Raw genomic sequence first — 23,056 nt, forward strand, 5'->3', positions numbered from 1 at the left:
AAAAAACAACTTTCCAGTGTTATGCAAAGTTATCACTAAGCCTGCTACCAGTCGCTTCTACTGCAGTTAAGGCTCATACATTTATTTCAGTACTAACAGTATTTAAAGTCAAATTCTAGTCCCTAGAAAATAACTCAACTGCGCCTACATTTATCAGCCTGATACCAGTCGCTACTACTGCATTAAAGGCTGTACTTACGTCATATGGGTAACAGCAGTGTTTTCTTAGTCAATTCCATTCCTATAAAATATTTTACTGCACATACCTCATTTGCGGGGGACCCCGCATGCTATTCCCTTCTCTGAAGTTACCCCACTCCTCAGAATGTGCGAGAACAGCCAGTGGATCTTAGTTACGTCTGCTAAGATCATAGAAAACGCAGGCAGATTCTTCTTCTAAATACTGCCTGAGAGAAACAAACAGCACACTCCGGTGCTATTTTAAAATAATAAACTTTTGATTGAAGAATATTAAGTAAAAAACTCCTATCTCCTCTCACAACCTCCTTTGTTGAGACTTGCAAGAGAATGACTGGATATGACATGTGAGGGGAGGAGCTATATAGCAGCTCTGCTTGGGTGATCCTCTTGCAACTTCCTGTTGGGAAGGAGAATATATCCCATAAGTAATGGATGACCCGTGGACTGAACACACTTAACAAGAGAAAAGCCCTACCCTACACTAAATTACAAATAGCCCTTAAAATGGCCTTTTGCAGGGCATTGCCCCAAAGAAATCAGTTCTTTTACCTGTAAAAAAAATTAAAAATCCCCCCCAACATTAAAACCCACCACCCACATAACCAACCCTACTCTAAAACCCACCCAATACCCCCTTAAAAAAACCTAACACTAACCCCTTGAAGATCACCTTACCGGGAGAAGTCTTCATCCAACCGGGCCAAAGTCCTCAACGAAGCCGGGAGAAGTCTTCATCCAAGCCAGGCGAAGTGGTCCTCCAGATGGGCAGAAGTCTTCATCCAGACGACATCTTCTATCTTCATCCATCCAATGCGGAGCGGGTCCATCTTCAAGACATCTGACGCGGGGCATCCTCTTCATCCGGCATCCTCTTCATCCGACGGCTAACACTGAATGAAGGTTCCTTTAAATGACGTCATCCAAGATGGCGTCCCTTCAATTCCGATTGGCTGATAGAATTCTATCAGCTAATCAGAATTAAGGTAGAAAAAATCCTATTGGCTGATGCTATCAGCCAATAGGTTTGAGCTGGCATTCTATTGGCTGATTGGAACAGCCAATAGAATGCCAGCTCAATCCTTGTGACCACAGTAGAGGCATAGATTCTCCATTCGTCTTCTAGTTTTTTCCTTAGGTGTGAGGGGACCTTTAATTGTACCTATATAGGTGCGACGTTAGTAGAGGCTTTCTCTTGACTTGATGTATAGATGGTGGTTCGCTTAGCTATGGTGTCATAGCTTGCTCTTTCTGCCCTCCTTTCCCGGAGTCTTCTATCTAATGCAGTACTAAGTTTGATCAGGGAGGTAAGAGTATCAGGAACCTCTAGCCGTGACAGTTCGTCTTTTAACGTTTCTGAAAGTCCCAGATGAAATTGGTTTTTGAGACTAATCTCATTCCATTGTGAGTCTTCTGCCCACATCTGGAATTCAGTTGTGTATTCCTCGACGGAACGTTTACCCTGTTTAAGGGAACGTAGCTTAGTTTCTGCATTTTTTTGCGTGTTGGAATCTTCATAAAGATTTGTCATGGCTAGAAAAAAGTCCTGCAATGAATCCAAAATGAATCCAAAATGGGGTTGTTGTAGGAAGGAAATTGTTGTACATACCTTGATCCTTTCAGAATGATACGTGCGGGATCTTAATGAGAAAACAAAATGTATGCTTACCTGATAAATTTCTTTCTTTTGCAATGTACCAAGTCCACGGATTCATCCTTACTTGTGGGATATTATCCTTCCTAACAGGAAGTGGCAAAGAGAGCACCACAGCAGAGCTGTCTATATAGCTCCCCCCCCCTAACTCCACCCTTAAGTCATTCGACCGAAGGCAAAGGAAGAAAAAGGAGAAACTATAAGGTGCAGAGGTGACTGTAGTTTGTAATAAAAAATACCACCTGTCTTGAATAGACAGGGCGGGCCGTGGACTTGGTACATCGTAAAAGAAAGAAATTTATCAGGTAAGCATCAATTTTGTTTTCTTTTGCATGATGTACCGAGTCCACGGATTCATCCTTACCTGTGGGATACCAATACCAAAGCTTTAGGACACGGGTGAAGGGAGGGACAAGACAGGAACCTAAATGGAAGGCACCACTGCTTGCAAAACCTTTCTCCCAAAAATAGCCTCCGAAGAAGCAAAAGTATCAAATTTGTAAAATTTGTAAAAAGTATGGAGCGAAGACCAAGTTGCAGCCTTACAAATCTGATCAACAGAAGCATCATTTTTAAAAGCCCATGTGGAAGCTACTGCTCTAGTAGAATGAGCTGTAATCCTTTCAGGAGGCTGCTGTCCAGCAGTCTCATAAGCGAAACGGATTATGCTTTTCAGCCAAAAGGAAAGAGAAGTCGCCGTAGCCTTTTGACCCCTACGCTTTCCAGAATAGACAACAAACAAAGAAGATGTTTGATGAAAATCTTTGGTCGCCTGCAAATAAAACTTTAAAGCACGAACCACATCCAAGTTGTGCAACAGACCTTCCTTCTTAGAAGAAGGATTAGGACACAGAGAAGGAACAACAATTTCTTGATTGATATTCTTGTTGGTAACAACCTTAGGTAGGAACCCAGGCTTGGTACGCAAAACCACCTTATCAGTAGTGATGCACCGAAATGGAAATTCTGGACCGAAACCGAATCCGAAAATCCGTGATGCACTTGGCCGAAAACCGAAACTGATAATGTATTTTTTCAAATTATTTTTTTTTTTTGTTTTTTTTTTGCATAATTAGAGCCAATAAAAAAAGCCCACACTTTTATTGAAAGTAACACACTAAAATTGGACAAAAATATCTTAAATCAATAATATGCTACACAATAATTTTACCAAGAAAAAAAAAAACAGGCAAAAAATGCCATTTTCGACCAAAATTTTGGTGCATCCCTACTTAAAACAATTAGAAATATCAATATACTGTTTTATTCTTCATTTAGTACTATGTAACAATCATATTTAACAGTTTTTTTTTACCAATTATCCAAATAAAGTATAATCCTAGAAAACTCATTGTATGCAGAACAGTAAGTGAAGTAATAAACTTAAACAGCAGCTCTAGGCTAGCATCAAATTTGAAATAGGCTACACAATAATTTTACCGAAACTAACAGGCAAAAAAACCGAAAACCGAAATAGCCAAAAATGCCATTTTCGGCCGAAACTTTCTGCGGCCGAAATTTCGGTGCATCCCTACTTATCAGCATGGAAAACAAGATAAGGCGAATCACATTGTAATGCAGATAGTTCAGAAACTCTTCGAGCTGAAGAGATAGCAACTAGGAGCAAAACTTTCCAAGATAAAAGTTTAATATCTATGGAATGCATGGGTTCAAATGGAACCCCCTGAAGAACTTTCAGAACTAAATTTAGACTCCATGGCGGAGCAACAGGTTTAAACACAGGCTTAATTCTAGCTAAAGCCTGACAAAAAGCCAGAACGTCTGGAACATCTGCCAGACGCTTGTGCAACAGAATAGACAGAGCAGATATCTGTCCTTTTAGGGAACTAGCTGACAATCTTTTCTCCAATCCCTCTTGGAGAAAAGACAAAATCCTAGGAGTCCTGATTTTACTCCAGGAGTAGCCTTTGGATTTGCACCACAAAAGATATTTACGCCAAATCTTATGATAGATTTTCCTGAATCAAGGTATTTATGACCGACTCAGAGAAACCCCGCTTTGATAGAATCAAGCTTTCAATCTCCAAGCAGTCAGTTGCAGAGAAATTAGATTTTGATGCTGGAATGGACCTTGAATGAGAAGGTCCCGTCTCAGTGGCAGAGTCCATGGTGGTAGAGATGAAATGTCCATCAGTTCTGCATACCAAGTCCTGCGTAACCACGCAGGAGCTATCAAGATCACTCTACTGTTTGATTCTGGCAATCAAACGAGGAAGGAGAGGAAATGGTGGAAACACATAAGCCAGGTTGAACGACCAGGGTACTGCTAGAGCATCTATCAGTACTGCTTGAGGATCCCTTGACCTGGATCCGTAACAAGGAAGTTTGGCGTTCTGACGAGACGCCATCAGATCCAATTCTGGTGTGTCCCATAGCCGAACCAGTTGAGCAAACACCTCTGGAATGGAGTTCCCACTCCCCCGGATGAAAAGTCTGACGACTTAGAAAATCTGCCTCCCAGTTCTCTACTCCTGGGATATAGATTGCTGACAGATGGCAAGAGTGATCCTCTGCCCATCGGATTATCCTTGAGACTTCTGTCATCGCCAAGGAACTCCTTGTTCCGCCCTGATGTCTGATATAAGCCACAGTCGTGATGTTGTCCGACTGGAACCTGATGAATCTGGCCGAAGACAGCTGAGGCCATGCCTGGAGAGCATTGAATATCGCTCTTAATTCCAGAATATTTATCGGAAGGAGAGCTTCCTCCCGAGTCCACAAACCCTGTGCTTTCAGGGAATTCCAGACTGCACCCCAGCCCAGAAGGCTGGCGTCTGTCGTCACTATAACCCAATCTGGCCTGTGGAAAAACATTCCCTGGGACAGATGATCCTGAGACAACCACCAAAGAAGACTCTCTGGTCTCTTGATCCAGATTTATCTGAGGAGATAAATCCGCATAATCCCCATTCCACTGATTGAGCATGCATAGTTGCAGTGGTCTGAGATGCAAGCGAGCAAATGGAACTATGTCCATTGCCGCTACCATTAGACCGATTACCTCCATACACTGAGCCACTGACGGCCGATGAATGGAATGAAGAACTCGGCAGGTGGACAAAATCTTTGATTTCCTGACCTCCGTCAGAAATATTTTCATGTCCACCGAGTCTATCAGAGTCCCTAGAAAGGAAACCCTTGTGAGGGGGGAAAGAGAACTCTTTTTTACGTTCACCTTCCACCCGTGAGATCTTAGAAAAGCCAACACTAAGTCTGTGTGGGACTTGGCTAGTTGGAAAGTCGACGCTTGAATTAGAATGTCGTCTAGATAAGGCGCCACCGCTATGCCCCGTGGTCCTAGAACCGCCAGAAGGGACCCTAGCACCTTTGTGAAGATTCGTGGCGCCATGGCCAACCCGAAGGGAAGAGCCACAAACTGATAATGCTTGTCCAGGAAGGCGAACCTGAGGAACTGGTGATGATCTTTGTGGATAGGAATGTGTAGATACGCATCCTTTAAGTCCACGGTGGTCATATATTGACCCTCCTGGATCAATGGTAAGATAGTCCGAATGGTCTCCATCTTGAAAGATGGGACTCTTAGGAATTGGTTTAGAATCTTGAGATCTAGAATTGGTCTGAAAGTTCCCTCTTTCTTGGGAACCACAAACAGATCGGAGTAGAACCCCTGTCCCTGCTCTGCTTTTGGGACTGGGCAGATCACTCCCATGGTAAAAAGGTCTTCTACACAGCGTAAGAACTCCTCTCCTTTTGTCGGGTTTACAGACAACTGAGAAAGATGGAACCTCCCCCTAGGAGGAGAATCCTTGAAATCTAGAAGGTATCCCTGGGTTACAATTTCTACTGCCCAGGCATCCTGAACGTCTCTTGCCCAGGCCTGAGCAAAGAGAGAGAGTCTGCCCCCTACTAGATCCAGTCCCGGATCGGGGGTTACCCCTTCATGCTGACTTAGTGGCAGCAGCAGGCCTTTTGGCCTGCTTACCCTTGTTCCAAGCCTGGTTAGGTCTCCAGGTTGGCTTGGATTGAGCAAAATTCCCCTCTTGCTTTGCAGCGGAGGAAGAGGGACCACTCTTGAAGTTTCGAAAGGAATGAAATTTATTTGTTTGGTCCTTGTCTTATTTGACTTATCCTGAGGGAGGGCATGACCCTTCCCTCCAGTAATGTCTGAAATGATCTCTTTCAGTGCAGGCCCGAATAAGGTCTTACCTTTGAAAGGGATGGTCAAAAGCTTAGATTTAGATGACACATCAGCCGACCAGGACTTAAGCCATAACGATCTACACGCTAAAATGCCAAAACCTGAATTCTTTGCCGCTAATTTAGCAAGATGAAAAGCGGCATCTGTAATAAAAGAATTAGCCAACTTAAGAGCCTTAATTCTGTCCAGAATATCATCTAGTGGGGTCTCCATCTGAAGAGTCTCTTCTAGAGCCTGAAACCAAAAGGCAGCTGCAGTGGTTACCGGAACAATGCACGCTATAGGTTGAAGAAGAAAACCTTGATGAACAAAAATTTTCTTTAGGAGACCCTCTAATGTTTTATCCATAGGATCAATGAAAGCACAACTGTCTTCAATAGGTATAGTTGTACGCTTAGCCAGAGTAGAAATAGCTCCCTCCACCTTTGCCATGAGTCCTTTATGGTGTCGGATATAGGGAACATTTTCTTAAAAACAGGAGGCGGAGCGAACGGAATACCTGGTCTATCCCACTCCTTAGTAACAATGCCGAAATCCTCTTAGGGACCGGAAAAACATCAGTGTAAACAGGAACCTCTAACTATTTGTCCATTTTACACAATTTCTCTGGAACTACAATAGGGTCACAATCATCCAGAGTCGCTAAAACCTCCCTGAGCAATAAGCGGAGGTGTTCTAGCTTAAATTTAAATGCCGTCATATCTGAATCTGTCTGAAGGAACATCTTTCCTGTATCAGAAATCTCTCCCTCAGATAGCAAATCCTTCATCCCTACCTCAGAACATTGTGAGGGAATATCGGATACGGCTACTAAAGCGTCAGAAGGCTCAGCAGTTGATCTTGACCCAGAGCTACTGCGCATCCCTTGCAACCCTGGCAGCTTAGATAAAACCTCTGTGAGGGTAGTATTCATAACTGAAGCCATATCTTGCAAGGTGAAAGAATTAGACGCACTAGAAGTACTTGGCGTCACTTGTGCGGGCGTTACTGGTTGTGACACTTGGGGAGAACTAGATGGCAAAACCTGATTTCCTTCTGTCTGAGAATCATCTAATGCCAAACATTTATAAGTCAAAATATGCTGTTTGCAATTTATAGACATATCAGTACAGGTGGGACACATTCTAAGAGGGGGTTCCACAATGGCTTCTAAACAAATTGAGCAATGAGTTTCCTCAATGTCAGACATGTTTAACAGGCTAGTAATGAGGTCAAGCAAGCTTGGAAAACACTTTATTTAATGAAAAAAACACAATTTGCAAAAACAGTACTGTGCCTTTAAGAGAAAAAAAAGGCATACACAAACTGCAAAACAGGTTAAAATTGCTTCAAATTTTTCGAAATTTTAACTGTGTACCCAGTAAGCTTTAGGAGGATTGCACCACAAGTAAATAAGCAATAAACCTCCAAATGAAAAAAACGGATTGATAAATGTCTAAAACCGGTAAAAAAAACCCTTAGGGAATAATAATATGAGGATTATGGCCCCAGAAGAGTATCAGGACCTCTGGAGAAGCTGCTTGACTGTATAACTAAATGCGCAACTGAGGCGCGAAAATAGGTCCCGCCCACCGCACTCGATGTTGCTGGGGCCTACACAAAATCCAACAAACCTTGTTTGCAAGCCATGTGGGTTATAAAAACCCAAAAAAAGCCAGCCAAATGACCCTCAAACAATGTCCAAATAAAAACGTTACCCCCAGAACACACAAACGTTTGCCCAATCTCTCATATACAAACTAAGTGCCCCAAAAAAGTAACCCTTTATGCAAGCTAGTAATGCCTCTCTTGATACTACTAGGATTACTGCTTACCCTTCCCCTAATGGGGATACTGTCAGCCTTTCTGAGTTAACACAGTTTCTGCAGAAAAAAAATGACTGAACATACCTCATTGCTGTATAGCAAGAAATCGTTCCTCACACTGAAGTTTTCCTGTACTCCTCAGCTTCTGTGGGAACAGTAGTGGACATTAGTTACAAATGCTAAGATCATCATCCTCCAGGCAGAAATCTTCATCTATGTCCTGCCTGAGAGTAAATAGTACAACACCGGTACCATTTAAAAACAACAAACTCTTGATTGAAGACAAAATAAAACTAACAGCTTATCACCTCTTTCACTTTAACCTTCCTGCTTAGAGCCGGCAAAGAGTTAGGGGGGAGCTATATAGACAGCTCTGCTGTGGTGCTCTCTTTGCCACTTCCTGTTAGGAAGGATAATATCCCACAAGTAAGGATGAATCCGTGGACTCGGTACATCATGCAAAAGAAAAGAAGGTTACATGCATTTTTGAAATCCCTGAACTCATTGCGTTTGCCAGAAAAAGGTTGAGAATATTGTATATGTGGTTCTGGACACTCTGCACTTTTTGGAGACATGCAGTCTTTAATTAAGGCTTTTATGGCAGTATTTTCTGCTTGTACTTCGGCCAATGCCCTGGCCAAGTATTCCAATTTTTGATAAACATTAGTAAATTTGTTTTTTATTTCGTTAGGGTCCATTTTTTAATATAAAATAAACCTTTATTTTGGGCCTGAAAATGATGTCTTAGTTGTAAATTAGGAATATTTTACTAGGTTTTTTAAGTATGTATATAGATTTTGTTTCTCCTTTTTGTACCAGCCAGGCAGCAAGGAAGGTGTTACCTGATTAGACAAGGTGAGACTTGTTTATAGATAATGATAATAACACTTATGTAGAACTAAATGAATGTTAAGTTCAGAATAAGGTTATAAGTGAAAGTGTGTATGAGATTTAGTCTCAGATAGGTTAATATCCGAGATGCTCCTCGGTCTCATATAATAACAAAGCTTCTATGATATATATAACTTCTGATCTTCATGCACTCACACTAAAATATTTACAAGTTCAGGCATCCAGGTCTCTCCCTTATTGCAAGGAGGTATTCAGTAGGGAACCAATAGGAAATGCAAGACAAACCAGATTTGCAGTATTTCCCAAGTTTGATAAGTAATATTGCACAACACCAGATTTAAATGTCCGCTTGTAAATAAAGTGTTCAGTCCCGGAATAACATTGAATCACAGTTACTTAGTCAAAGAACGTTATGGCTATGATTTCGGTAAAGTTTATGTATACGATACCAGACAGCAGAGTGGAGAGAGGCGTCCTGTTCCGTGCGGTGGCTGAGGCTGGCGTGTGTAAGTGCGGCGTGGTTCCGGGACGCAGAGAAAGTAGTTCCGGTAATGCACGATCTCCAGAGAAGCTTAAGCTGAGTTAGTTGATACTCATAACAACGAGTAAGATGCCGAAAGTGATTGCTGGAATGGCAACAGAATAGCTGGAACATTGCAGATAGACCTGTAAGGAATTTCAGCAACAAGCTCCTTCACAATAGGAGAATACTTCAATTTTCAGGCAAGGTAAAATTGCGAGAGCTGCCTTAAATAAGGAGGAACCATAGGTGGGTGGGGATATACCTTAAAGGATGAAGACTTCTCCCGGTAAGGTGACTTGGATGAAGACTTCTCCCGGCTTCGTTGAGGACTTCGGCCCGGTTGGATGAAGACTTCTCCCGGTAAGGTGATCTTCAAGGGGTTAGTGTTAGTTTTTTTTAAGGGAGTATTGGGTGGGTGGTGGGTTTTAATGTTAGTGCGGGGCAATGCCCCGCAATAGGCCCTTTAAAGGGCTATTTGTAATTTAGTGTAGGGTAGGGCTTTTTTTTATTTTGGGGGGGCTTTTTATTTTGTTAGGGGGATTAGATTAGGTGTAATTAGTTTAAAAATATTGTAATTTGTTTATTATTTTCTGTAATTTAGCGTTTGTGTTTTTTTGTACTTTAGCTAATTTTCTTTAATTGTACTGTATTTAATTTAAGGAATGAATTTAATTATAGTGTAGTGTTAGGTGTTAGTGTAACTTAGGTTAGGTTTTATTTTACAGGTAAATGTGTCTTTATTTTAGCTAGGTAGTTATTAAATAGTTAATAACTATTTAATAACTATTGTACCTAGTTAAAATAAATACAAACTTGCCTGTAAAATAAAATTAAACCCTAAGCTAGCTACAATGTAACTATTAGTTATATTGTAGCTAGCTTAGGGTTTATTTTATAGGTAAGTATTTAGTTTTAAATAGGAATAATGTAGTTAATGATAGTAATTTTTATTTAGATTTCTTTTAATTATATTTAAGTTAAAGGGTGTTAGGGTTAGACTTAGATTTAGGGGTTAATAACTTTAGTATAGTGGCGGCGACGTTGGGGGCGGCAGATTAGGGGTTAATAAATGTAGGTAGGTGTCGGCGATGTTAGGGACGGCAGATTAGGGGTTAATAATATTTAACTAATGTTTGCGAGGCGGGAGTGCAGCGTTTTAGGGGTTAATATATTTATTATAGTGGCAGAGATGTCCGGTTCGGCAGATTAGGGGTTAATAATTTTATTTTAGTTTTTGCGATGCGGGAGGGCCTCGGTTTAGGGGTTAATAGGTAGTTTATGGGTGTTAGATTACTTTTTAGCACTTTAGTTAAGAGTTTTATGCTACGGCGTTGTAGTGTAAAACTATTAACTACTGACTTTAAAATGCGGTACCAGTCTTGACAGGAGAGGGTTTACCGCTCACTTTTTGGCAGACTCGTAATACCGGCGCTATGCAAGTCCCATTGAAAAAAAGAGGATACACAATTTACGTAAGTGGACTTGCGGTATTTCCAAGTCTGGCCAAAAAAGTAAGCGGTGAGCCTGTAACTTCAAGACTCGTAATACCAGCGGGCGTTAAAAAGCAGCGTTAGGACCGGCCAATGCTGCTTTTTAAGCCTAACGCAAAACTCATAATCTAGGTGATAGTTTGTGCTAGAACCTGGGTAGCCTATAAAGTACTCCACTACATAATACAATGGTGAATAAACTCACTTTGATTTAAAATATGATGAATGCTTACATCATATTCATAAAAATCCCGACAATTGCATGTCTGGTCCTGACGATGCTTTAAAACTGGGTACAAACCTAGGCTGTATGAGTCAATCCCTGACAGGTAACAACCCTAAAAAACAAACGTATGGATTAAAGCAAAAAAAAATCTGATTTATGTTTTTTTACAGTTGGACATACATACCAAGGGGAATATTTATCATAGTGCGAGCGGACATGATACGATGTAGCATATCATGTCAACTGCACATCGATATTGGTGCAATGCCGCGGCCAATCGGCTGCTAGCAGGGGGTGTCAATCAACCCAATCGTATTTGATTGGGTTGATTTCTGTCCGCAGCCTCAGAGCAGGCGGACCTGTTCATAACTTCTGTATCCGGCGAGCCTGGAAACAAGGGGCATCAAGCTCCATACTGAGCTTGATAAATCGGCCCCTCAGCATTCATCTAAGGACAGATTTCCACTATGAGGGACAAGCTCCCATGATGATTATACCATATGACAGAAGGACAAAAAAAAAACAAAAAAAAAAACTTTACTGTCCCGGGAAAATCATGACAGCTGGCAAGCATGTAATCTGTCACTTCAGACTCCAGAGTACATATATTTGTTAGTCAGCAATATATCTACTTCTATGGTGACTTACAGAGAAACAAAAATTAGGAACCATCTGCAGCCCTCAATGGTAACAGATATGTGACAACAATTTTATCTATGTAGGGATTAAGTACAGAAGAAAGCAGCCTGTGTCCATCACAGACTTCTCAGCTTATTCAGTTAAATTTAATTTAATCTGTATTTAATTAGGCTTAACATGACTTGTAGATATTAAAGGGACACTCAATCCAAATTAAACTTTCATTATTCAGATAGAGCATGCCATTTTAAACAACTTTCCAATTTACTTCCAATAACAAAATGTGCACAGTCTTTTTATATTTAAACTTTTTGAGTCACCAGCTCCTACTGAGCATGTGCAAGAATAAGTGTGTATGCATTTGTGAATGGCTGATGGATGTCACATGGTACGTGTATGCATTTGTGAATGGCTGGTGGCAGTCACATGGTATAGGGGGAGTGGAAAAAGACATAACTTTTAAAATTGTCAGAAAAAAACATCTACTACTCATTTGAAGTTCAGACTAAGTACTATTGCATTGTCTTGTTATCTTGCATTTGTTGATTATGTAAATCTACTGTCTTGACTGGTCCTTTAAGCTAACTGTTTTAAGGTATAGAGAATAGCATAACACTGCTATGTAATTATGTTCAACATTACTTTTTTAAATCATGTGCCTTATAACCCTGGAAAATAGGCTTAATGAATTAAGCAGATTTGTTTAAAAGCTTTTTCCTTGCCTGTAACGTATCTTTATTAAAGGGACAATCTATTAAGCAAGTATCTAAGAGTTCATTGTATTCAAAGCAGCTACAGGAACACCTTTTTAAATGGTCTGCCCCCCCTTACTGGGTTTTTTATTCCTTCTGCCTCATGCTTATATGCCTTTCCTATAGCCATTACTACGGTATTTGTATTTTTTGTATAGGTGGAGACTTCTACATGCAAAAGCAACTATTTTACATGATAATTGTAACAGAGTAAATTATGAACAATTTAATACACTCCAGAAGGTAAAATGAATAATTGGGAACACATTAAAGGGGATAAACATAGCCAGGCAAATAAGAACTGAAAGGCTAAGATACATATAAACCATCATTTTAATCACAAAAACACAATGCAAGTTTAGCAAGATTTTGACTACAGATTTTTACCTTTACTTTTCAGTTTCTAGCACTAAACCTTACACCCTATAACACGTAAATCAACAATCATTCAGTCTATCTCAAATCTAATTAGACCGTCCCTTTAACTTATCCAAACTACAGTATCTGACTACTTACCCAAAGCCTATGCCCTCTAACCTTTCATTCAAATCCTACAACACCTGATCACTTATCCAATGGCGCCAGTCACTTATCCGAACCATATGGTGCTCAATCATTTATGCAAACCCTATAGCAATCAATCATTTCTCCATACGCTACAACACCATCACTTATCCAAACCCTATGGCACTTCAGCCAAACCCTACAACACCTGATCAATTATCCAATGGCGCCCAGTCACTTATTCAAACCATATGGTGCTCAATCACTTTTTCAAACCCTATAGCAAGCAATCACTACAACGCCATCACTTATCCAAACCCTATGGCGCTTCAGCCACTTATCAAAACTCTACAGTATCTGATCAAAACCTGAATTTTTCTTATCACTAATCCAAATTGCCTTGTAGCTTATCTAAAACTTCAAATGAATAGTCACTAATCCAAACCTTACACCCTCTAACCACTTATACAAAACTTACAGTGTCTGAGCACATTACCAAAGCCAAATGCATCCTGCCATTTCTTCAAACCCCACTTATTCATACTTCAAGAAACTCCAACATTTATCAAAACACTAATAGGTTCTGCTACTTATCAGTAATCCAAACCCTACTGTGTCTGGCAGCCTATCCAAATCCTCCATTCACAAACCACTTATCTTAACCCATCAGTAACCACTTATCCAAATCCTAAAACCTCCAATCTCTTATGCAAACCCTATGGCCCCTGGCCAATTGGGGTAGAATAATTTGGGTTTTCCTGAGCTGTGATATTAGTGAGGCAGGAAGTCAATCAGAGGTTTCCCAGAGAATGATGGGAAGTTGAGGGCAAATTGTGAGGGATCTCTAGTGATATTAGGTTGGAGCAGTGGGAGTGAAAGTTGCTCACCTTACAGGTCTGGTCCCCATTTGTCTTTTGCCCTTGTGCTGTTGTCTCCTGAGCTTGAGTTAAAGGAGAAAGGGGGGTTTGAGATGTGCGAGAGAAGAGTTGCAGAGGCAGCTGAAGGCAGTGCAAAGTGGTGTAGATAAGAGCTTCCTGCAGGCGCCATTTCCGCTGAATGGTTCCCTCCCCTGAGGACTGATCCCTTTGAGTGCTAGAATGAGTGGGGGAGGTGGGAATGGGGTAGTCACTGGAGAAAGGAATTAGCTATGGTTGGGAAGGTTAAGTGGGACAGAGGAGTTGTAGAAACAAAATATTGACATTGCATAATAATAAAACAACACATTACACCTGCACTTTCTATTGGTTCCTGGCTTGGTCCTTATTGTTGCTATCAGCTATGTCAGGCCACCTGTTCTCCTTCCCTCCAGTACAATTTATCTGTTGCCGCCATTCTTTCCTGACCTACTTCTCTCTGTGTCTAGCCTCACTCTAGAATAAATATTTACCATGTTCCCTTCCTTCTGAATAAACCAATCCTGTTTCTGGCACACTTGTTCCTTATTTTCTTCCATGTACTGTGCTGCAGTTTTTTATTTGCACAGTAAGTTCTGTCTTGGGTGAATACTAAGAGTCATAAATACAGAATTATATTCTAATAATTTAAATACCATCAAAATTATCACATAAAAATTAGCTAAAAACATTTAGAATTGTTCCATTACAAGCAGTCAAAACATAATGAAATATGAAAGGTAAGTGTATCAGATAGTCTACTGAAATTGCTGTTCACGTTTCATCTTTATATACATGTAAATTCCACAAGATATATATATATATATATATAATTAAAGGGACATGAAACCTAATATTTTTTTATTTTAAGGGATACAGAACCCACATGTTATATATCATGATTCAGATAGATCATGCAATTTAAAGTAACTTTCTAATTTACTCCTATTATCAATTTTTCTTCCTTCTCTTGGTTTCTTTATTTGAAAAAGCAAGCTGGATAGCGCTTGCTGATTGGTGGCTGCATTTAGCCACCAATCAGCAAGCACTACCCAGGTGCTGAACTAAAGATGGGCCGGCTCGTAAGCTTACATTCATGCTTTTTCAAAAAAAGATACCAAGAAAACTGAGAAAATTTGATAATAGGAGTAAATTAGAAAGTTGCTTAAAATTGCATGCTCTATCTGAATCATGAAAGAAAACAATTGGTTTATGTCCCTTTAATTCTTCAATTTGGCTTGGGTTATCAAAGGTTTATAGTTGACTAATGAGAACATATAGATAATTGCATACATTACTATCAATACTATTCAATGGAGTGGTATTGTTATGATAATTTTAACGTGGTATAGAATATCTTTGGTATATCTATCTATCTATCTATCTATATATATATAAAACAGAATTTATGCTTACCTGATAAATTACTTTCTCCAACGGTGTGTCCGGTCCACGGCGTCATCCTTACTTGTGGGAATATCTCTTCCCCAACAGGAAATGGCAAAGAGTCCCAGCAAAGCTGGCCATATAGTCCCTCCTAGGCTCCGCCCACCCCAGTCATTCGACCGACGGACAGGAGGAAAAATATAGGAGAAACCATATGGTACCGTGGTGACTGTAGTTAGAGAAAATAATTCATCAGACCCGATTAAAAAAACCAGGGCGGGCCGTGGACCGGACACACCGTTGGAGAAAGTAATTTATCAGGTAAGCATAAATTCTGTTTTCTCCAACATTGGTGTGTCCGGTCCACGGCGTCATCCTTACTTGTGGGAACCAATACCAAAGCTTTAGGACACGGATGAAGGGAGGGAGCAAATCAGGTTACCTAAAGGGAAGGCACCACGGCTTGCAAAACCTTTCTCCCAAAAATAGCCTCAGAAGAAGCAAAAGTATCAAATTTGTAAAATTTGGCAAAAGTGTGCAGTGAAGACCAAGTCGCTGCCTTACATATCTGGTCAACAGAAGCCTCGTTCTTGAAGGCCCATGTGGAAGCCACAGCCCTAGTGGAATGAGCTGTGATTCTTTCAGGAGGCTGCCGTCCGGCAGTCTCATAAGCCAATCGGATGATGCTTTTAAGCCAAAAGGAAAGAGAGGTAGAAGTCGCTTTTTGACCTCTCCTTTTACCAGAATAGACAACAAACAAAGAAGATGTTTGTCTGAAATCTTTTGTAGCCTCTAAATAGAATTTTAGAGCACGGACTACGTCCAAATTGTGTAACAAACGTTCCTTCTTTGAAACTGGATTCGGACATAAAGAAGGTACAACTATCTCCTGGTTAATATTCTTGTTAGAAACAACCTTTGGAAGAAAACCAGGCTTAGTACGCAAAACCACCTTATCTGCATGGAACACCAGATAGGGCGGAGAACATTGCAGAGCAGATAACTCTGAAACTCTTCTAGCAGAAGAAATAGCAACCAAAAACAAAACTTTCCAAGATAGTAACTTAATATCTATGGAATGTAAAGGTTCAAACGGAACCCCTTGAAGAACTGAAAGAACTAGATTTAGACTCCAGGGAGGAGTCAAAGGTCTGTAAACAGGCTTGATCCTAACCAGAGCCTGAACAAATGCTTGAACATCTGGCACAGCTGCCAGTCTTTTGTGCAGTAAGACAGATAAAGCAGAGATCTGTCCCTTTAGAGAACTTGCAGATAATCCTTTCTCCAAACCTTCTTGTAGAAAGGAGAGAATCTTAGGAATTTTTATCTTATTCCATGGGAATCCTTTGGATTCACACCAACAGATATATCTTTTCCATATTTTATGGTAAATCTTTCTAGTTACCGGTTTTCTGGCCTGAACCAGAGTATCTATCACAGAATCTGAAAACCCAAGCTTCGATAGAATCAAGCGTTCAATCTCCAAGCTGTCAGCTGGAGGGAGACCAGATTTGGATGTTCGAATGGACCCTGAACAAGAAGGTCCTGTCTCAAAGGCAGCTTCCATGGTGGAACCGATGACATATTCACCAGGTCTGCATACCAAGTTCCCACTCCCCCGGATGGAATGTCTGACGACTCAGATAATCCGCTTCCCAGTTTTCCACACCTGGGATGTGGATCGCAGATAGGTGGCAGGAGTGATCCTCCGCCCATTGAATTATTTTGGTCACTTCTTTCATCGCCAGGGAACTCCTTGTTCCCCCCTGATGATTGATATACGCAACGGTCGTCATGTTGTCTGATTGGAATCTTATGAATCTGGCCTTTGCTAGCTGAGGCCAAGCCCTGAGAGCATTGAAGATCGCTCTTAGTTCCAGAATGTTTATCGGGAGAAGAGACTCTTCCCGAGACCATAGTCCCTGAGCTTTCAGGGACTCCCAGACCGCTCCCCAGCCCACTAGACTGGCGTCGGTCGTGACAATGACCCACTCTGGTCTGTGGAAGCTCATTCCCTGGGATAGATGGTCCAGGGTCAGCCACCAACGGAGTGAATATCTGGTCTTCTGATCTACTTGAATCATTGGAGACAAGTCTGTATAATCCCCATTCCACTGTTTAAGCATGCACAGTTGTAATGGTCTTAGATGAATTTGTGCAAAAGGAACTATGTCCATTGCTGCAACCATCAACCCTACTACTTCCATGCACTGCGCTATGGAAGGACGTGGAACAGAATGAAGAACTTGACAAGTGCTTAGACGTTTTGACTTTCTGACCTCTGTCAGAAAAATCCTCATTTCTAAGGAATCTATTATTGTTCCCAAGAAGGGAACTCTTGTTGACGGAGACAGAGAACTTTTTTCTATGTTCACCTTCCATCCGTGTGATCTGAGAAAGGCCAGAACGATGTCTGTATGAGCCTTTGCTTTTGACAGGGACGACGCTTGTATTAGAATGTCGTCCAAGTAAGGTACTACCGCAATGCCCCTCGGTCTTAGAACCGCTAGAAGGGACCCTAGTACCTTTGTGAAAATCCTTGGAGCAGTGGCTAACCCGTATGGGAGGGCCACAAACTGGTAATGTTTGTCCAGAAAGGCGAACCTTAGGAACTGATGATGTTCTTTGTGGATAGGAATATGTAGGTACGCATCCTTTAGATCCACGGTAGTCATAAATTGACCTTCCTGGATAGTGGGTAGAATCGTTCGAATGGTTTCCATCTTGAACGATGGTACCCTGAGAAATTTGTTTAGGATCTTCAAATCCAAAATTGGTCTGAAAGTTCCCACTTTTTTGGGAACTACGAACAGATTGGAATAAAATCCCATTCCTTGTTCCTTTATTGGAACTGGGTGTATCACTCCCATCTTTAACAGGTCTTCTACACAATGTAAGAACGCCTGTCTCTTTATTTGGTTTAAGGATAAGTGAGACATGTGGAACCTTCCCCTTGGGGGTAGTTCCCTGAATTCCAGAAGATAACCCTGAGAAACTATTTCTAGCGCCCAGGGATCCTGAACATCTCTTGCCCAAGCATGAGCAAAGAGAGAGAGTCTGCCCCCTACTAGATCCGGTCCCGGATCGGGGGCTACTCCTTCATGCTGTTTTGTTAGCAGCAGCAGGCTTCTTGGCCTGCTTACCCTTGTTCCAGCCTTGCATCGGTTTCCAGGCTGGTTTGGGTTGTGAGGCATTACCCTCTTGCTTAGAGGATGCAGAATTAGAGGCTGGTCCGTTCCTGAAATTGCGAAAGGAACGAAAATTAGACTTATTCTTGGCCTTGAAAGGCCTATCTTGTGGAAGGGCGTGGCCCTTTCCCCCAGTGATGTCTGAGATAATCTCTTTCAATTCTGGTCCAAATAGAGTTTTACCTTTGAAAGGGATATTAAGCAATTTTGTCTTGGATGACACATCCGCTGACCAAGACTTTAGCCAAAGCGCTCTGCGCGCCACGATTGCAAACCCTGAATTTTTCGCCGCTAATCTAGCTAATTGCAAAGCGGCATCTAAAATAAAAGAGTTAGCCAACTTAAGTGCGTGAACTCTGTCCATAACCTCCTCATATGGAGTCTCTCTACTGAGCGACTTTTCTAGTTCCTTCGAACCAGAACCACGCTGCTGTAGTGACAGGGACAATGCACGAAATGGGTTGTAGAAGGTAACCTTGCTGTACAAAAATCTTCTTAAGCAAACCCTCCAATTTTTTATCCATAGGATCTTTGAAAGCACAACTATCCTCGATAGGAATAGTAGTGCGTTTGTTTAGAGTAGAAACTGCCCCCTCGACCTTAGGGACTGTCTGCCATAAGTCCTTTCTGGGGTCGACCATAGGAAATAATTTCTTAAATATAGGGGGGGGAACAAAAGGTATGCCGGGCTTTTCCCACTCCTTATTCACTATGTCCGCCACCCGCTTGGGTATAGGAAAAGCGTCGGGGTGCACCGGAACCTCTAGGAACTTGTCCATCTTGCATAATTTCTCTGGAATGACCAAGTTGTCACAATCATCCAGAGTAGATAACACCTCCTTAAGCAGTGCGCGGAGATGTTCTAATTTAAATTTAAATGTCACAACATCAGGTTCAGCTTGTTGAGAAATTTTTCCTGAATCTGAAATTTTCCCATCTGACAAAACCTCCCTCATGGCCACTTCAGATTGGTGTGAGGGTATGACAGAACAATTATCATCAGCGCCCTCCTGCTCTTCAGTGCTATGGAGTTATCCATTACAGCCGTCAATTGTTGCATGGTAATAAGCATTGGCGCGCTAGATGTACTAGGGGCCTCCTGCGTGGGCAAAACTGGTGTAGACACAGTAGGGGATGATGTAGTATCATGTTTACTCCCCTCATCTGAGGAATCATCTTGGGCAATTTCATTATCTGTGGCAGTACTGTCCTTACTTTGTTTGGACGCTATGGCACAATTATCACACAAATTTAAATGGGGAGACACATTGGCTTTCATACATATAGAACATAGCTTATCCGAAGGCACAGACATGTTAAACAGGCTTAAACTTGTCAATAAAGCACAAAAAACGTTTTAAAACAAAACCGTTACTGTCTTCTAGAAACTTTTCCAGCTACTTTCAGATCCTCACACATGCATCTGCATGTCCTGCTCTCAAAAAACAACTGCGCAGTAATGGCGCGAAAATGAGGCTCAGCCTACAACTGGGAAGGCCCCCTGACTGGAAAAGGTGTCTAACATAGTGCCTGCCGTTAATAAACGTTCCCCAAGATTATAAATGTGAATTATCAGCATAAACATGAATAAAATGCCCAAATAAAGCAATCGATTTAGCCCATAAAAGTGTCTACCAGTTTTATAGCCCATATTAAGCCCTTTATTCTGTTTGTTTGACTAAGAAAATGGCTTACCGGTCCCCATGAGGGGAAATGACAGCCTTCCAGCATTACATGGTCTTGTTAGAAATATGGCTAGTCATACCTTAAGCAGAAAAGTCTGCTAACTGTTTCCCCCAACTGAAGTTACTTCATCTCAACAGTCCTATGTGGAAACAGCAATCGATTTTAGTTACTGTCTGCTAAAATCATCTTCCTCTCACAAACAGAAATCTTCATCCTTTTCTGTTTCAGAGTAAATAGTACATACCAGCACTATTTTAAAATAACAAACCAAAAAACTCTTAACCATCTCCGTGGAGATGTTGCCTGTGCAACGGCAGAGAGAATGACTGGGGTGGGCGGAGCCTAGGAGGGACTATATGGCCATATTTGCTGGGACTCTTTGCCATTTCCTGTTGGGGAAGAGATATTCCGACAAGTAAGGATGACGCCGTGGACCGGACACACCAATGTTGGAGAAATATATATATATATATATACACACACACACACACACACAAAGATAGATAGATAAATAGATATATAGTGTACTGACTGGACTAGTAACTTGTTTACTATAATGTTATTTTTCCATATATGACAAGATTCCCAGTAGTAAGGAATTTCAAAGGACGAGTAACTAATTTGGCTTGTAACTTTTTGATCCTGATTGGTGATATATAATGAGATAGGTGTTGTATAGAGAGAAGTTTTATGTATTATTGAAGCTTTACACTAAAAATGTAGATCATTATATGGACGTTATTTAAAAGGACATTCTAGTGTAATAGTACAATGCTCTAATTCACTAGTGTTTTATAATTTCATGTTCATATTTATTTCATTTCATTATTAGACATTTAGATTTTTTTCCCTATGTAAACAGGTAAAGTTGCACTCCTGGAACAGCCCCTTTGTTCTCCAGAAGAGGATACGACCAGTGATTGGTGGAAAATACACCTGGTTTTCATTTGCTCATCAGCTATATCCTCATCTGGATGTCCCTTTAAATTTGTTTGAAATACGTCTGTTGCATGACCCTAACTTAGCTATTTTAATGAGGCATTTTATATATGCTGTATTAGTATTTGCTATACAAACGCCTATACTAAAAGGGATAGTCTACTCCTAAAGGTTTATTTTTTTAAAATGATAGATAATCCCTTTATTACCATTCCCCAGTCTTGCATAACCAACACAGATATATTAATACAATTTTTACCTCTGTGATTACCTTGTATCTAAGCCTCTGTTCACAGCCCCCTTTATCACATGGCTATTTATTTATTATCTATTGACTTGCATTTTAGCCAATTAGTGCAGTATCAGGCATAACTCAATGGGCGTGAGCACAATGTTATATATATGGTCCACCTGAACTAGCAGTCTCCTGTTGTGAAAAAGCAAATACAAAAACATATGATAAGAGGTTGTCTGTAGTGACTTATAAACAGGCAGAAATGTAGCGGTTTAAATGTTATAAAGTATATTAATATAACCATGTTGGTTGTGCAAAGCTGGTGAATGGGTAGTTAAACAATAACAATTTTGGTGTAGACTGTCCCTTTAACTGAGCAGCATAGGCTTAAAGGGATACTAAACCCAATTTATTTTATTATTCATTATTCAGATACAGCATGCAATTTTAAGCAACTTTCTAATGTACTCCTATTGTCAATTTTTCTTCATTTTCTTGGTATCTTTATTTTAAAAAGCAGAAATGCAAACTTAAGAGCCGGCCCATCTTTGGTTCAGCACCCTGGATAGCGCTTGTATTTAGCAACAAATCAGCAAGCGGTACCCAGGTGCTGAACCAAAGATGGGCCGGCTTGTAAGCTAACATTCCTGCTTTTTCAAATAAAGATACCAAGAAAATGAAGAAAAATTGATAATAGGAGTAAATTAGAAAGTTGCTTAAAATTGCCTGCTCTATATGAATCGTGAAAGAAAAAAATTGGGTTCAGTATTCCTTTAACTGACCAACTTTTGAAAGCAATTTATTTCAGGGGGATACTGAGATATCACAAAGGGAGTTTTTCTCTGGTTTATGAGTTATATAAGACGTACATAACTTATCTATATTACGTTAGTGCTCTTCCTGCCCACTGGTTCCCCTGGTTTTCCTATATTAGTGCAAATTTGAGACGATAGGAGCGCCAAATAGGCTGAAGTATTACACAGGTTAAATAGTATTAGGTTCCAACAGAGTCACTAGATGTGAGTTAATAATGAACACGTGATCCAAGGAGACCCTATTGGTCTATATATATACAAATAGTATGAATATTTGATTGAATCACAAAATTCAACAATAAGATAATGATAAACAACATATGTGTTAAAGAAGGCTATAAGACAAAATTATAGATTGACTGGAATAGATCTAGTTAAAAGACATCTATGGAAAATACAAATGTGATGAATTACAAATAATATAAATAATATGACCCCACCTAGTAGGAGAGGTTAACTCTAAAAATAGGCTATTTATAGCCTCCTAAAAAATCTTAGGAGCAATCTAAAAACAGTAGTGTCTAAGGATTAAAAACGTTCATTGGGTAGGGCAAATTAGAGATAAATTAAATATTCTGATTGAATAAATGTATATGAAGAATAATTAGAAACAATAAGTGAGAAAAGGTATGAAAAATAAATAATAAATGAGAGAAGTATAATTAATATGTGCAAATAGTTACTATGTGCAATAAGTGAATAATGGCGAATCTACGATATAGTCAAAAAAATGTGTGATCGATTCTGGTGTAGTGAAAATTTATATTGGGATGATATGATGTGCCAACAAAATCTTGCAAATAACTCTTAAATAAGCTAATTGATAAGTTAATTGTTAAGGTAGTTATAAAATAACAGAGTATGTAGTAAAATAGTGAACAATTTATTACATTAAATTAAAACTAATGGAAATTAAATGCAATTAGATACAAATACAAAGTGCAAATTAATTATCTGTGCTGGCACAATACAAGTTACTAAAAATGAGAGATCTCTGACATTGCTAATAACAGTGTGTGAATCGATGTCCAATAAAATTCAATGTCCAAATTAAAAATGTATTTCCATTAAAAAAGTTCTCAGGTAATTGC

The 23,056-nt window shown here is 40.2% G+C and overlaps 1 protein-coding gene across 2 annotated transcripts in view; it reads right to left on the reverse strand.

The window, feature by feature from the left end:
• LOC128642632 (catechol O-methyltransferase A) overlaps positions 1 to 23,056 on the reverse strand; it is a 127,812-nt gene that overhangs the window by 71,116 nt on the left and 33,640 nt on the right. The window contains exon 4 of one of the 2 annotated variants that reach the window (XM_053695415.1): positions 13,711 to 13,968. The exons of the other annotated variant lie outside the window; for it this stretch is intronic. Within the exon in view, the coding sequence (XP_053551390.1) occupies positions 13,711 to 13,968 (258 nt within the window). The remainder of the gene's footprint in view (positions 1 to 13,710; positions 13,969 to 23,056) is intronic. 2 annotated transcript variants of the gene reach the window in all.

The sequence above is a fragment of the Bombina bombina genome, chromosome 12 (assembly GCF_027579735.1).
Source record: "Bombina bombina isolate aBomBom1 chromosome 12, aBomBom1.pri, whole genome shotgun sequence".
NCBI lineage: Eukaryota > Metazoa > Chordata > Amphibia > Anura > Bombinatoridae > Bombina > Bombina bombina.